This window comes from Pangasianodon hypophthalmus, chromosome 10, assembly GCF_027358585.1.
Source record: "Pangasianodon hypophthalmus isolate fPanHyp1 chromosome 10, fPanHyp1.pri, whole genome shotgun sequence".
NCBI lineage: Eukaryota > Metazoa > Chordata > Actinopteri > Siluriformes > Pangasiidae > Pangasianodon > Pangasianodon hypophthalmus.
In genome coordinates, this window is record NC_069719.1 from 13,930,275 (window position 1) to 13,946,653 (window position 16,379).

The following is a 16,379-nucleotide window of genomic DNA, read 5'->3' on the forward strand; positions in this document are numbered from 1 at the left end:
CTCCAGTTACTGTCTGGGTGAAGTTTTACATGTTCTCCCATGTGCCCATGGGTTTCCTCAGGGTACTCTTGTTTCCTCCCACCTCCTAAACCCATGCCAGTAGGTTGACTGGCTTTTGGCTGTTGTCTGTTTGAGTGTGTGTTTGTGTGTGTGAGATGCCCTGGGATGCACCTGGACCTTGACCAAAATATAGCAGTTACTGAAAATGAATGGACTTACAAATCAGGCAACTTCTCTGGATGCAGTCCTCATTTTTCCACACAAAATAAACTATAAACAAACAGGAGGCAACATGCTAACTTGATGGAGGTGATAAGTCTAGGATCATGACAGTGTTATTGATACCTTTTTTTAAATAATAAGAAGTGAGAAGTTAGGTGGCAAATCAGTTATATGTAAAATAGATGTTTACATCACATTAAACATTTTACCCCAAGCTTGTGAACGTTTTCTTTCTCAAAGGTAAGCTCGTTCATTTCATTTGCTGAATTTCCTTAACGATATCTAACCAGTAGGTTATAACTGGTGGATTGCTTTGAAGCCATTTCCTTGTAATGCTTGTTTCCTAGCAGCCAACAAAATTCTCATTAAATATTGGTCTCTCTGTACTTCTCTGGATTGTCCCCTGAATACACAGTAATGAAACTGTGAGTATCTCAAACCCTAACATGTTAGAGACTAAATGTTTTTACAAACTATATATCATTGCTATTATTTACTATATATTGCAATTGTTTCGTTTAATGCACCCTGAACAGCATCCAGCTGCTATTTATACCTCCATTGTAATATAATTTACAACTGAGCCTACCATTTCTGCTTAAGATACAATAATGGTATATTAGGTGCAATATTTGTATATTAGGATGGTAATTGTGTTGTTTTGTCTGAGATGTGTGTGTTGAATGTATAGTGTTGTGACCAAACACCAAGAAAAATTCCTAATACATGTAAATGTATATGGTGAATAAAATGATTCTGATTCTCCAGTACAAGTCTATTATGAGAGGGCATTATGAGGGTATTATGAGAGGGCAGTAAGCTGAGCAGTATTCCCAAACATCCCAGTGTTCCTCAGACAGTTTTGTCTTACAATACAGTCTTCATAAAAATGTACTGATTGGCAATCATTTCAAGTATTACAGTTACAATGAATTTTGCAATGGTGGCAATTTGGTTAGACTTTAAAAAGCAGTGAATAGGGATTGGAAGAGGTACGTTTTGAGTATTAAGCATTTGTTCAAACTGAAAAATAACAACAAAAAACAGCAGCATCAGCAGTGAAAGAGGCACAAATGCACCTTGCATAATCCCTGTCCATTCCTGTCCTAAGCTAAGTGACTCCGGGATAAGGCATGTTGTTCTAAGGCATAGGTTCTCAGCCTTGGGGTCGTGACCTCACGTGGGGTCGCCTGATGTGCGGCCGGGGTTTTATGAAATTTTTACCAACTATTAAATCTTGATTTCTGACATATTTGTAAAACTGTCAGATTATTGTTATTATTATTCTAATTTCATTATCCTTCATTCATTTTGGAACACGGTCTCATGTTAATCAAAGTGGTCTTTTATAGAGAGTGTGAGAACGTTTGGCCCTTTAATAGGGCCACTGGCCAAAAAAGTTTGAGAACCCCTGTTCTAAACAGATAAATATGTGGGATTCAAGTATAGCTGCTGGTAAGATCAAGATCACAAATAGTATGCTTACGGCCTCATGACTCTGGTTCCTGTCTGGTTTTTCTTTCTCTGTCTCTATGGAATAAATTACAAACTGCTGATATTAAAAGGCTAATTTCAGAATTTAATACTGTGAGACAGAAATCTTTACCCTGGCCTAAAACAGGGGTCCAGCTGCTGGGAACATATGACATACTCTACCACCACCACCCCCAACACACACGTGCACACACACACACACACACACACACGACTGCAGTAGAATCATAAGACAATAACATATATACAAGTTATTATAATATTCTATACTAAGTATTGAAAACCTGCTTGGACCAACCTTCCTGTTGTGTTGGTAACTGTTAGAAAGTAACATCAAAAATCTATTTCTTTAAACAAACACTGGAATGAGTTGTTTCTTTATTCCACGGATAAACATTAGAGTATGGAGTTCTCATGAAGTTCTCATACCCTGCAAAAAAGTGACTGACATCCTCAGTAACCTCACCATCTATCTTATGTCTTGGAAATTCCAGCTAACTCCATATGGGAAACTACTGAACTGCTTAAAGTAAAGAAATTGGGACTTTGGCAGCTATGAAGGATTAGAACAGTGCAGATATGCCAAAGCAACTGCCGCGTCGTTGTGACTCTGTGTTGTTGCCAGCCGGCGGCAGCATCTTGGCTGTGGTGCTTCCTGCCTCCGAATATAATGTGGCATGTCTGAATGTAGGTCAGACCTTCTGCCAACATGACAGAGTCTCTACACGAGACTTCTACCACAGCAGATCAAAAATAAACACTACAGTAGGGGTCAACAGTATCAAAAAACAGCATCTCACCCCGGTCACAGGACTTCACTCCACCTCAATTTGAAAAATTATGAGCAAGTATTATGATAAAGACAAATGTACATGATACTAATATTAGCATTAATGACCATTAACTTTTGATGTAGTAACATTATAGTAATACTTCATGAGCATTATGTGCACATAACAAATATTACTGCATATATATGCACAGATTTACTATAAACATAGTGCAACTTTTGTCCATATAGACAATAATACATACTACGCAATAAGCAATATTGACACAGAAAACAGCTCTGAGATGTCCTGCATGTCGTTTGCACATGGTATGTTTGCCAAGCGTGTGCAGCGAACACTCAACATATGAACACTGAAAACAACACCAGGGATCTGAAGAGAACCTCTCAACACCATGTGCACTCTTACTTTTCACAGCAAAAACACACAACAATAACAATAGCACTTTTTTAAACCATGAGCAAAAAAGATTCTTAAGTATACAGACTGCAGAAAATCAGTGCAAACTGTTACATCATTTTTATATAGATCCAGCTGAGCAGATTAGATTTTAAGCCTGCATTATAATATATGGCATAATGTATTGCATTATAATGTATGACATAATTGCCTGTAACCTTAACCATGCACATCCTAGAACTGAATAAAATTATACTAATCTAATGCATGATAATCATATTCCAAGTGTCCCTGTCATTGAAGAAAATGAGTTAACCCCATTAACACTATCCTGTTCTACACCAGTGCCAGCAAAATCACATCCATAATGGCATATGCTTACCTCCTCTGGGCTGCATGAGTCAGATGAAATAGAAAGAACTTTAGTAAATAAAAAAGTAGCAATGCATTCAGAGAAAGTAAGCAAGGTTGAGCTGCATCTACGCTGCCACTGTTGCTCACATGTTGTAGAGGCTGTTCTGTCTGTCCACCTTTACTCTGTCTTTCACACCATCAACGCTGACCCCTTTTTCCCTGCCTCTCTCTGAAGGAGGGGCTCTCACCACTGCACAGTTATTTTGGGATTCGACCTCCCTCCCCTCCTCCACACAGCCCTTGTGCCGGGTTCACTGAAAATAGCCAAGTGCAAACGGGCCAGGCATCTGCTACTGGGGAGGTCACACTCACACTCCCAAGAGCCTATGACTTTCCACACGCCCTTAGACACAGTCACTTTCTGTTGTTGTTGATTTTGTTGCTGCTGAGAGGCAGAGACAGAGCTATGGGTTGCTAGGCTGGACATTTGCTGGACAGCCTCTTCACCTAATGATGTTAACTTTGCACTTGGCGCCACCATTTCGCCAGGGATAAACGAATGAAGGAATCCTTCTCTTAGTGAGCCAGCAAGATAACGTAGTTTGAAAACTATTAAACTCTCTTATATGGTAATCTAATATAATTCGTCCATTCATCTTCAGTAACCGATGGGACTGCAGCTATCCCAGGAACAGGATGCGAGATGGTATAACATCCAAAATGGGATGTCAGTAATTTAGAGTGGGCAATCCAAATATCAACATGTTTTGGGGAGGTGGGAAGGAACCAGAGAAGCCAAAGGAAACCTGGGCACAGGGAAAATCCACACAGACAGAAAGCTGAGCTCAGAACTGGACCAGAGACTGTGGAGCTTTAAGCTGGCAACATGAGCCACTGTGCTGCCCATCTAATGTCATACAGTGACATATACATTGTCTTTCATTCGAATTCAATTATACTGACACCCAAATGGTCTCATTCAGGTCCGAAGTAAGTATTAATATACCTGTCGAATGTTGATATTCTATGTTGATTCTGAACGTAAAACAGGTTTAGATTTTTGTTCAGTGTCTCTGTGGCTATTCTGAGTGCCATAGGAGGAGCTGAACCAGATATATTAATCAAATACTGTATCTCATATAGAAGAATGAGGTCGAAGCTTATAATTCACACTCTAAAGAGTAAAATTGCAACCATCAACCACAAAGATTAAAATGGCTGGGATTTTTGGCTGCTCTAAAGAAGTGAAAACCCTTTCTGGTCAACATTGCCCTCTCAGTTCTCCTCTTAATGCTTCCTTCTCTCGCGCCTGCGCTTTCTCCTGTTGGGCGCGACAACATGCCAGGATTCTTCGAATTCTCCAGAGTGGTGGGATTACATCACTCGAAATAAATATCCACAAGCAGCTGCAAGCCTTCTCTAACTGAGACCTGATCCTGTCTATACTATGTACATCTCAGAATATGCCTCATTGTATGCATATGTGTGTGAATGTGTGTCTAGTATAACTAGAGGCATGGTTGCTTTAAGTTTGCCCACACCCACTGTATGCACATTATTTAGTGGGTAGGCCTCAGAAGGGAATGTAGACACCGCAGCTGTGAGGCAAGATCACACACCCTCCTCTCCCTCTCTACATTCTACACACAGCTGCTGGTGGATGATGGCACCACACCGTACAGCGACAACTACATATTCTGCACGTAGCCATATTTATACCACCTTTTCAGTGAACTTTTTTGAGAGTGTTAGTATGCCTCATGTGTAGGCATGATGTGTTTTTTTCATCTAAGCCAAATATACCGGTGATGACACCATCTAGTGTTGAACAGATATCAGTATACATTCAACTAACTGCATCGAAAGTCAGCAAAAAACAGTCACTCCATTTTAAGATGACATCAAAATGAACAATAAACAATGGTGAAATAGCAGCATTCTGAAGAGAAGAAATGTAAAACAAGTAAAGGATAATATGATAATATGATGCAAATAATATGATCTAAATGACCATCAGAATGTATTACACTGCAAAAAATGTCATCCTTAGCAAGTGAAAATATCTTGAATATAGCCAGGTTTATCCAGTAGATTCCAAAAAACACATAAGATTATTAAACCTATTTCTAGGCTAATTTCAAGCTTTAATTTTCTTATTCTATTGGCTGATCATTTTGTTTCTTTCTAGAAATAAATGCTAAAACTAGCAAATTTATCTGCCAATAGAACAAAACTATTTCAAGCTTGAAATTAGTAAAATTAAAAAAAAAAAAAGGCTAGAAATAGACTTAATAATCTTATAATAGGAATTACTAGATAAATAAGACTATAGTAAATGTTTTTCCATTTGCCAAGATGTATTCTTTTGCATTGTAGAATAAAAACCTTTACTAGTACTCTGTTTTCATACTCCTACTAACTCCCACACGAACTCCTCTCTAACAGGGTTTTATTACAGTTATTCTTAGACCAATTTTTACTAGCATGAGGATACAGTGCCAGCAGAATTATTGGCATCCTTCATGGAAATGAGCAAAAATTAATATACAATTGTATAGTTTTACTTAAATTTGTTCCCCAAAAAAACATTAGATGATATCAACATTATCAGCACATTTACAAATTTTAGTTTGTGATGCCTGGAATGGAGAAAATAACAGCACAGTCTATTCCTGCAATGTCTAACAAGGAAAAAATGAGAAACTGAGAAGGTCATTGTAAAACTCTGGATTTTGTGTTTCTTTAACCATTTCATTAACTGCTTATTTATGCACATGTTGGAAAACTAATAATAAAAGGCACCACTGACCTGCATGCATCCCAAACATCAGGTGACTTCTACAAAAGGTTGATACTTCCGTGTACTGGTCAAATGAACAACCAACTTTGAAAGCACACACCATATTCAACAGGAGAGTTAGAGACCTCACCAAAACATTACTTCTAATATAACCAATCCATTCTAACAGCTGGATGCATGTATGTCTCAGATATTTCAGACATTAGTTTAATTTAATTTGAACGAAACTACAGACCTTTATAATGTAAGCAACTATATGTAAGTGATTTCAAGGTTCTTTTGGATAAAATCAATTCATGCTTTAAAATGAGGGCATTTAAAATTAAAATTTTTGCCTCATAATTTTTTTAAATATAGAATGCGACAAGGGTAAAGCTGGCTACTCCAGTGTGTCCGCGTTGCTTATAAAAGTAGCTATACATGACTGAGCCTTTAGTGTGCTCTGCTGAATTCTATGATTCTATGATTCTAGCAACTTATTAATTGAAATAATAATAATTTTCTCCACTAGATGGCAGACTTTACTTATCTAAAAGTGACTCTGACACAGCAGGAGTGTAAAATTGCTCTCCTGGTGGGCCACAACACTGCATAGATTATTGTTTACACTGCTTTAGGACAAGTGAGTCAGCTCACAAAGGACAATTATTACCAGGTTTGTTAGAGCACTGAAAACACTACACTCTGTCAGTCACTAATCTTGTCTGTACTTTCACCCATCAAAATGATTGTCAATTATCACAATTATAATTGATGTGGTTTAATGATTTTTAAATGAAACCAGAAGACTGAGAAGGCTAAAAATGTCTTTAAAAAATGGGATTAGGGATAGTGACTAAATTATGCCCTTTATTTATTAATTTTTGTCACTCATATAAATCACGTTACTAACTGTTTTGTATTCAAGAACCACTGAAATGAATCTAACGAAAGAATGGAAATAACTGAGCCATAATAACAGAGGAGCCTTAGTCAATTCCATTCAGCAGTGTTTGCACTACGTAACCTAAAATGAATCACTGTCTCATTGTCTGCTGAGAGAATAGACAAAGAGAGCAATCATTCCCAATGCAGAGTCTTGAGTTCACTCCACACTATTATTATTACCAATTGAACTTGAGCTATTGTGCAGACTATCAATTTTTAAGGGAAAAAAGTGCCTTTCTTGCAGAAAAACTATTACAACCATGCTGCCACTGAGTAACAACAAGCTGACTAATTGTGTACTGGGTGGGTAGGTAGATATATACTTCTTATTATTATGGACATCAGAAACTGTGTTTTAATGGAAAGAAAATAACAGCATTACTCTAATTTGGTCTTAAAATGCTTTTTTACATATTTGTTATATCATAAAAATTAGGGAATTAAAATATCAGTTTCAGCTTATTGTAAAAATCCTTATATTCACTCTCTAACAAAAAAAAAACACAGCACTCCATCTTGGTTGATTTCACTTGCCCCTGGAGATGCGACCTGATTAGGTGATTAGCACCTCAGCTGGTCAGGTGATTAAAAACAAAAGAGCTAGACATTGATGAACATCTGAACCAGCCATATTCAAATTACCTTGTTGCTGCTTCTCCTGGGCTTCAACATAAAAATATGAGGGAAAAATTGTCTCAGAATTGTTGCATTGGCATCTGTGCCTATCTCTGCTGAAACCACAAACTGCATTTCCCACAATCCCCACCCAGCCAACAAACTCCAAGTTCCAGCACAAGAGCAATCACAAGACTGACAAGCATCCTATCCCTCTTCACAATCTCCAGACTTCTAATCATGCACACCTTTAAATAGAATGGTTCACTCACCAACACCTTTCAGAGTCTTAGTCCTGTTCAGTGATGTTAGTAAGCTTTACATCCTATGTTTGTCACTCTGGATATCTACACTGGTTTTGCCTGGGGCCCTGATTCAGTCCCCTCCAAGTTCAAGACTTGTAGATCACCTGACCCACGTCCTGTATATTGAGTTTGATTACTTCCTTGCCCTTTGGATTTGTCTGCCTTTGTTTTCCGCAATTATCTGAACTCTGAGTTTTTAGATGTCTAAAACCAAAAACCAACAGTAATTTTATTCAAATAATTTTCTATTAAAATACCTCCAAAGCAACTATCTAAGCATGCTGTTAGAGATGTTATTTTCCACATACATGAAGTTATCAAGATGGTAGTAACATATTCACTTCACTTAAAACACTGTCCTGGAAGTCACAGTGTTTTTGGTTTTTTTTTTTGACACAGACAAGACAAACATGTCCCTTCCCCGCTAAAACCCCTCACACATGATTTATTGACAACCGCAGCTAGGCTATAAAAAGCCATGGCATGAGGAGCTTCAGTGTGTTTGCTTTAAACATAAAAGGGATCAGAGGAACACGTGTCAGAGCTAACTGAAATCTGAGGGATGAGAAGATAGTGCTCTTATAAGAGTAGTCTTCAACAGATGTTCCGTCACTCCTGCATGAACAATGAACAAGCTGAGAGAGCTGTGCCTGATGCAGCGTCTAAAGCCTTCAATTCCAAACATCACCGTCTTGTCTATCCGCCATTCTAAGAACCAGCCAGAATACTTCACTTCTTCTTGAAGACACTGCACTGCAAATATACACAGCCTGCAAGCTTTCTATTAATAGGAAGCCCTCATACAGCAATTATATAATTGCTCAATTAAAAAGGGCATTGGGTAGAATTGGAGCTCTAGCAGTTACCAGGGGAATAACATTACGATGACTTTAAACCTAGGCCCACCTCATTAGCTTATCTTGTGATAGCTTAGCTCAGTTAGCTAGCAAGATGGGCTTCTTTAGCTTCATTATAAGGTAGCTAACCTATCTAGCTAGCTTCTAAGCACAGTTAGCTTGCTTAAACCAACAGCCATCATTAAAGCCATCATCATTGCCTTAAAACTGTGTTTTGAATTGTGTACTGTGTTCACTGTCCTTTCTAATCCTGTTAATCACCTAATGTCCTGTGTCTTGTGTGTCATGTTATTTGCATTAATACTTGTCATATGTTTACATCTGAGGCTAGCTAGGTTTCATTATACTGTACACCTGTGTATATGCATCATGACAATAAAGCTAAACTAAAGTGAATTATCTTGGCAGATTGACAGATTTTTGTTATCAGAGTTAGATAACCTAGCTTGTTATTTTACAATTATTTTCTTATTTATATAAATATGAAGTATCTAAACTGTTTGCTATTTCTATATTTGTACAATGGAAATACAGATGGCTGTGCAAAAAATGTCCATAACCCCATAACCTATTCATGGGGCACTCCACCCTGCACTGGAAAGATTCAATTAGCAAAAAAAAAAACCACATTTAGAACCAGTGCTAATACTCCACCAAATGTAGATGGTCACCCAAAACACACTGAGAGGGACACTGAGAGAATTGTGTTTCTTCAGTTTTGCACTGGAGCTACCAGGCTAAAGTAGCTAACAATAAGAAAGGCTTAGCTAACAAGTAAGAGAAGCTTATATACTGTATATGCATTCGAGGGAGGAAGTTGGCACAAAAAAAGGGTTGAGAATTAGTAAGTGCGTCAGATTAAATATTTCATGTACTAAACTGTGGGAGATTACCAGCAGACAGATTTGGGGGTGATTTTGTCTGTCTCGGGAAACGAGGTGTAAATTAGCAGCATGCATGTTGATCAGAGATGTGCTGCACTGTAGCCAGCACTGTAAAGTGCACAGTGTTTCCATTCGTTTACACAGATATTCTTTATTTATGGGGGAAAAAGGTGTAATGGGGAACATTTTTAACTATTTAGGCACACTACACTGATTTTGGTCTGCCAATGTTAATAGCGCATAACATATAACAGCTAACAAAGAAATTCAACACACTAAACAAGACATTTGTGGCATTGTGGCATAAATGCTATAGAAGCTGCATTGGTCTATATCCAAATCAGAATTCACTTTAAGTACACACTTTAGCACATCCTCATTTACATCTGCATGTATAGTACATCTGGCCCCCAGCATATAGTAGTTTTATCTTTGGTATTAAACGGTGTCTCTTACCTTTAGCTGTACCAGGTGAACATCCACGTGCCTGTTGAGGCTGTCCTGCTGCACAGACTGTGTAAGATCTCTCACTCTCTCTGCTGTAGCTCTCAGCCAGGTCTCAATCTCTGGCAGGTGAAGCACCACCTTCCAGTCAGCTCCTGTGTGCAGGGGAGGGGGTTTTTGATACCTCTGGCGATGTTCTGGGCTCTGAAGCACCTTATCGCCACTTTCATTAGGCCCACATGGACCTTGTTTAGGGCTGGACTCCAAGGTGGGAGTGACAGAGGTGATCATAGGTGAGGCAGCCTCACTGGCCACCGGTGACACTGCAATGCTCATAATGAAAATGTGCTAGATCCGTACGATGGGGACTTTGGAACAAACTCTGCAGAGAATAAATAAGGTAGAGGAAAAAGGGGGAATGAGAGAAAGAGGGATGGAAAGAAGGGGAGAGAGAACATGAGTGAACAAGTATGAAACACATTGACTTATTTTTAAGGTTTGAAAGGAGATTAGGGATGAAAATGCACTGCCAATCCATTTCATGCTCTGCTGGCACACAAATTGGCTGTCGCTTGCCCAATAACATGCCCAAGGACTTTTTATTTTTGAGTATTTTCCCTTTTGAAGTAAACAGGAGTGTGTGCAATTTTTCCATCACACTTATCCTCTCTCAATACCAGCCAACACGTAAATGTTATACGTAACGTAAGTGTTATGAGGTTTTATCAGTCGACTGCCTTGAACAAGATACCACAGACATTCATATTAGCTCTCTTTCCATGAGCACTGGACTCACTGACACTTCTCTCTGTAATTCACCAGCATCGATCTGCATTCAGCAAGTCAACTGCATACTCCAGCTGCATGGTTAAAAAGTGTGATACTTGCTAATCTGTTTCTCCTGATACTTTATAATTCTTTACAAACCGCCCAAAGAGACTGACATGCCAAGATCTCTGCTGACAAGACATACAACCCGTATGTCTTGTCAGCAGAGATCTTGGCATGTGAGAAGATTATCTCATTTATAAGAAAACTGATTTTTGTTACAACCCACTTATTTATTATTTCAAGATATTAGGTCAGTACCTTTGACTTCATATCTAGTTATTTTGAGTTAATAACTTGTTATTTCAACATATTATTTTGTTATTGACTTAATACTATAAATCTATATTTATAATTCTTATATATAAAATATAATTATGTATATTATTTAATTATATAATTATATAATTAAATTATAATTTTATATATAATTTATAATGTGTGTATATATATATATATATATATATATATATATATATATATATATATATATATATATGCCGCAAAAATAAAATACAAAGGGCAGTGAGAATACTGATGCAAATGACTTTACAAATGACTTTACAATCCATTCGTATTTGTATTAGCTGCAAACTATATTAATATCTGTATTAACTGCAAAACATCTGCAATGTGGATTAACATAGCAAGTTACACACACTCACAAGACAGATACCTATACCTATCTCTATAAGGAAGTAATTGTATTCGAATATGTAATGGGTGCTCAGTTATACGCAACAGGACTGAGGACGTACCACTGTGCTGGTCAGTGGAAGATAACCTCACTCTGCCGCCAAACATTCTTCCAGCTTTAGTGAATCCTAGATATTCCAGCTGCCTTAAGAGCTTAACCTCATTCATTCCCAGAGTGAAATCAGCATTTCATTCCCGCGTTCCACCTCTAAAAGTCCTGTTAAGACAGTGACAGCCACTGAGTGGCACTCATCTTACCCACATGAGTGTGTGAGAGACACAGAGAGAGAGAGAGAGAGAGAGAGAGATGTACTGTGGGAAAGAATAAACAGGCAAGCCTCATCTCTTGTGAGCAGCAAGGGGGAAATAATCACAGAAGATGAAAAATCAGTGCACATAATTATATTAAAAATAAATCTGTGCACATGAAAAAAATTTCAGAGCACATAAATGCTCACAGTATAAAAAACTTCAGTGCACATAAAAAAACAGTGCACATAAATGCTCACAGCATAAATGTATTTTTAGTAAAACCACATTATCAAGCTGGTCTGACGTTTCTTACAGTAAACAGTGCAGAATCTAGCGAGGGGGGGGGTTGGGGTTTAGAGAGCTTGTACTATGATGACTGCAAGATCCTTCATATGACTCTCACTTCCTCTGTGTGTCAGAATGAGGCAAAGGCTGAAGAATGAGATCATGAAAAAACCCTGGATAAATAACACCGAGCATTTATAGCAAGTGCCTCGGCTGAGTCACAATCTGAGCAATAAAATGTGACATATTATCTAATAGCACAAACCCCCTAATTCTGTCAAGTACTTAATAACAAAGCCACTGAAAGCAAACTGCATATAGTAATTTGGTGTCAAAAAGAGCAAAAGGTACTCTGGCTATGAGGTAAGTCTATCTTTATGCTTATAAACCAGAATCAATATGTTGGCTATACAAAACATATGGCTTGTGTCATTGTGCTTAGGCCATTAACTTTAACCCAAGGAACCAGGGACTTACAAAGGTGTGCACAGCAAAATCATCTTTACATTTCTTATAAGCGATGAACAGTCAAATAGCTTTGTAGGCTTTGAACAAGCCAGCTTATTTAAAATACCATTGGTCACCCTGCCATGGTGGCCTCCATGTTTAGATCATTTGACCACAATGACTTCGCAGGAGCAAAGGGGTTGCTGATAAAGTAGACTAGTCCACTCATTGGCTCCTGTTACTTTTCATGTTCGCTAAAGCCTACGCTCTTCCTCCAAGTGTACAGTTGGTTTGCACTAAAGTGTAAACCTATGGTGAGGGTGCATGGCTTTAGTGTTTCAGTCATACAGATGATTATTTAAACAGCAAGCTGTGTACTATTAGTAGTTTAGTCAGTAGAGCATGAGACTCTTACTCTTAGGGTTGTGGGTTTACGCCCCACATTGGGCATCAAACCCGGCCACTGGGGTTGCACAAGCTAGTGCACTCTCAGTGCTGGTCCCAAGCCCGGATACAACGGACGGTTGCGTCAGGAAGGGCATCCGGCGTAACAACCTGTGCCAAATCAAATATGTGCATCATAAACCAGATATCCATAATGGAGACGGATGATCCGCTGTGGCAACCCCTAACAGGAGCAGCCGAAAGAAGAAGAAGCTGTGTACTATTAGACGTTAAACAAAAATGAGAATTATTATGGAGGATTACTGGCATGTGAAGGCACAGCAGGGGAGTCTGAAGAAATTAATGTTTGACCATGTGAAAAGCATCAAAAACACAAGCACAGTGGTATAATTTTTTTCAAAACCATGATAAAGGACTTCAGCCGAGGTTGTTTTCTACTGAACCAGCAACTAAACCACTATATCTTTGTCTCTTCCTCCTCTTTTAAAATGTGACCTTTAAATATGTGGGTTAAATATGATTTACTTGAGTCTCAGTTCGCTTTGTCGGTATGGGGTATGTAATGGGATAACACTGCATGTCCATACAGAGCTTTAAAAACCTGGTATCACTGTACTCTTCATGACACGCTGTCATACCCAAAGAAGACTGTGTAAGCCTGAGTAGTGGCTGGTTATGTTATTAGTCCTAGTAATTTTCTGCTAAAACGGTCCACAATTATGACTCTCAGGAGTATAAGCTACTTCTGATCACGGGAAATACTAGTCTAATGTATCTTGGTAAATCCACTCTTTCAGCAATATTAGATTCATTCATTATTTAAATCATTCAGCCGGTCACTCCCTTATATCATCCTGAAACTGACTGAAAATCCCCTAGGTGAGAGTGCACTAGTGTATTGGTGCATGAGCACAAAGAAATGTTTTTATGCATACTTTTCAGTTTGCATACATATAAGAACATTTTCATGTTTCATGTCCCACAAATGTAACCTCATAACCATGAAATTTAGGATCAAATCACAAAAGTTGTTTACGTGAGACCCGAGATCTCTTCGCAGCTGACTCTGAAAAGCCTTATGTAGTTACGCACTGCACTTATTACCCCAGTAATCGACATTGCTGAATCTGCAAAATACCTAGCAACAAGCCATCTTAATTAAAGCTGTCCAAAATTAGCCAAGTCTCTGATTTACTGCTGGACAGACCTACTAAACACCACGCTAAATTTAAACCCACATAAACATGACAGTAATAACCATCTAGGAAGTAACAACAGGCATCTAACATCACCTGCATGTCAATATCTGAAGCAGAAAAGCTGCTCTGTGTTGATGGTGCATCCATTATAAAAATTAATAGTGAGCTACAGTGATAATAGCACTCAGTTATTGTTACGTAAAAAATAATCTCTAATAGCAAGATTACTGTGGAATATCAAGGAACTAAAAGAAACCCCATCTATAACTAGACAATGAGATGTTTTACGCAATGATACACAATAACATAATAAATAAATACACAGAGTTATATTAATGAAGATGCACCAAGAAGTAGCTTAAATTAGTAACCTACAACACAGGCCATTTTTCATGCAGTGAAACTGCTCCATTTCAGGGCACACCCATGTTTCTGCTCTCTGTACAGGCCTATCATATTGCATTCTGGGTTTGATAACTCAGATATCCCATATGTGCCTGAATCAATACAACTGGATAGCTGGACATAAGAGTGTGGGTGTGTTAGGAGGAAACTCACAATAATCTTATAACACCATCATCCTCATAACTGTGTTTAAAACCTATTTCCTGCCAGGCAGTGAATCACCATAACTGGCATCATCTGAGTTATGGTGATGCACAGGGTGCATTACCAGAACAGTGGTTTGAACAGTGAGTCCAAGTATGTGTGTGTGTGTGTGTGTGGGGTTGGTGGGTGGGCTTCAGCCAGAGAGCATGGAGGACCTGAGACGATTGTCTGCAGGGGAACAAAGTCAGGATTCTTCTCTCTGGGACTCCAGGCCACGTGCCCTGAATTATTCATTGTTTTGGGAAGCAGGCATGTTACAAAAATATGCCTTCCTAAATACTGCACAGATCCATACCAAAGAGGAGCACAATTGATAACTGCAGATAAAGAATATGATTTTTTTTCATAGGAGGGAAAGGCTACCTTTTTTTAATACTGAAAAAAATAACCAAGCCTTTTTCTTTGGTATTAAAGGGGAGTAATAAAATCCTAATTGAGTCATCTTATATCATCCTTATATTTACAAAATCACAGATTAGAAAAAGGTCTTTGTTCTTGTTCACAGTTTTAAGATTATTACTTGTCACACTGTACAAGATGATCCCACTATAATCTTTTCGGAATTCTGTAACAGACTGTGTGATAACATGCTCATGTCAGATTATACGATGAAGATCCTCCAACCATAGATCTGCAATTAAAGACTTATGAAGAATTATTAAGAATTATGTTCTGATTACGTCACTAGCGTGATTATGTCAATCAGCGTGATCCGGGCTTGTGCAGAAAATGGGGTCACATAAACAGAAACATTCTTCAAAGTGAGCTTGAGGTAATAAGGGTATTTTTTTCTGCCCATTACCAAGTTTTGTTTACATTTCACCATTGCCACGGTTTTGCGATTGTATTTGTAGCTGAGTTTCGCATCATACTATGCCATCCTCCTATTGGTGGCTTTTAGACGAGCGTCACAGAAGTGGTCTCACTGAGATTTTAGTCAAAAATTTCTGATACTTTGGTCGTGGTGGCACTAAATCAGCTGCAGGTTAGCTTGTCACATTATGTGCTACAATGGATTTATGATGTAGGATTTTTGTCTGCAACGGCAAATCAAACAGTGTAAAGCCAGCTTAACCCATTCCCATGTTTATACCTGAAGCTGTAGAAAGTGATTATGTCACATTATGGCTCATTATCCTTCACCATCATACAAACCACGAGAAGGATGTCACTGTCACCTCCAGCTAAAGATCTAAATCTGCATCTGGGTTTCTGTGAAGCTGCTTTGTGACAATGTCGATTTCTAAAAGTCCTATAAAAATATAATGGAACTGAATTTAATTTTGGCAGAACATATATAATCTGTCTTTCTTTAAATTACTGCATATTACACTGTACAGTTTATAGGCTCATGGCATATTACATAATTTCCTCTCTATATTAAATGACGTCCTGCTATTCTATTCATCTGAAATCACTGACCTTCATACCTTGTAAAAAATCTTTAATATCACTCCTATCACATAATTCTTCACCATGGAGTCAAGCAGACTGCCATTACTGCGGTCATTTCTGTTACCTTCTCTATACTCTTAATAACTTTCAGTGAAACATATTAAAATCATA

The 16,379-nt window shown here is 38.2% G+C and overlaps 1 protein-coding gene across 3 annotated transcripts in view; it reads right to left on the reverse strand.

Moving 5' to 3' along the window:
* Positions 1-16,379, reverse strand: part of akap6 (A kinase (PRKA) anchor protein 6) — a 95,151-nt gene that overhangs the window by 75,498 nt on the left and 3,274 nt on the right. For all 3 annotated transcript variants that reach the window (XM_053237433.1, XM_053237434.1, XM_053237435.1), the window contains one exon: positions 10,105-10,474. In XM_053237433.1, the coding sequence (XP_053093408.1) occupies positions 10,105-10,428 (324 nt within the window). In that variant the 5' untranslated portion in view covers positions 10,429-10,474. The remainder of the gene's footprint in view (positions 1-10,104; positions 10,475-16,379) is intronic.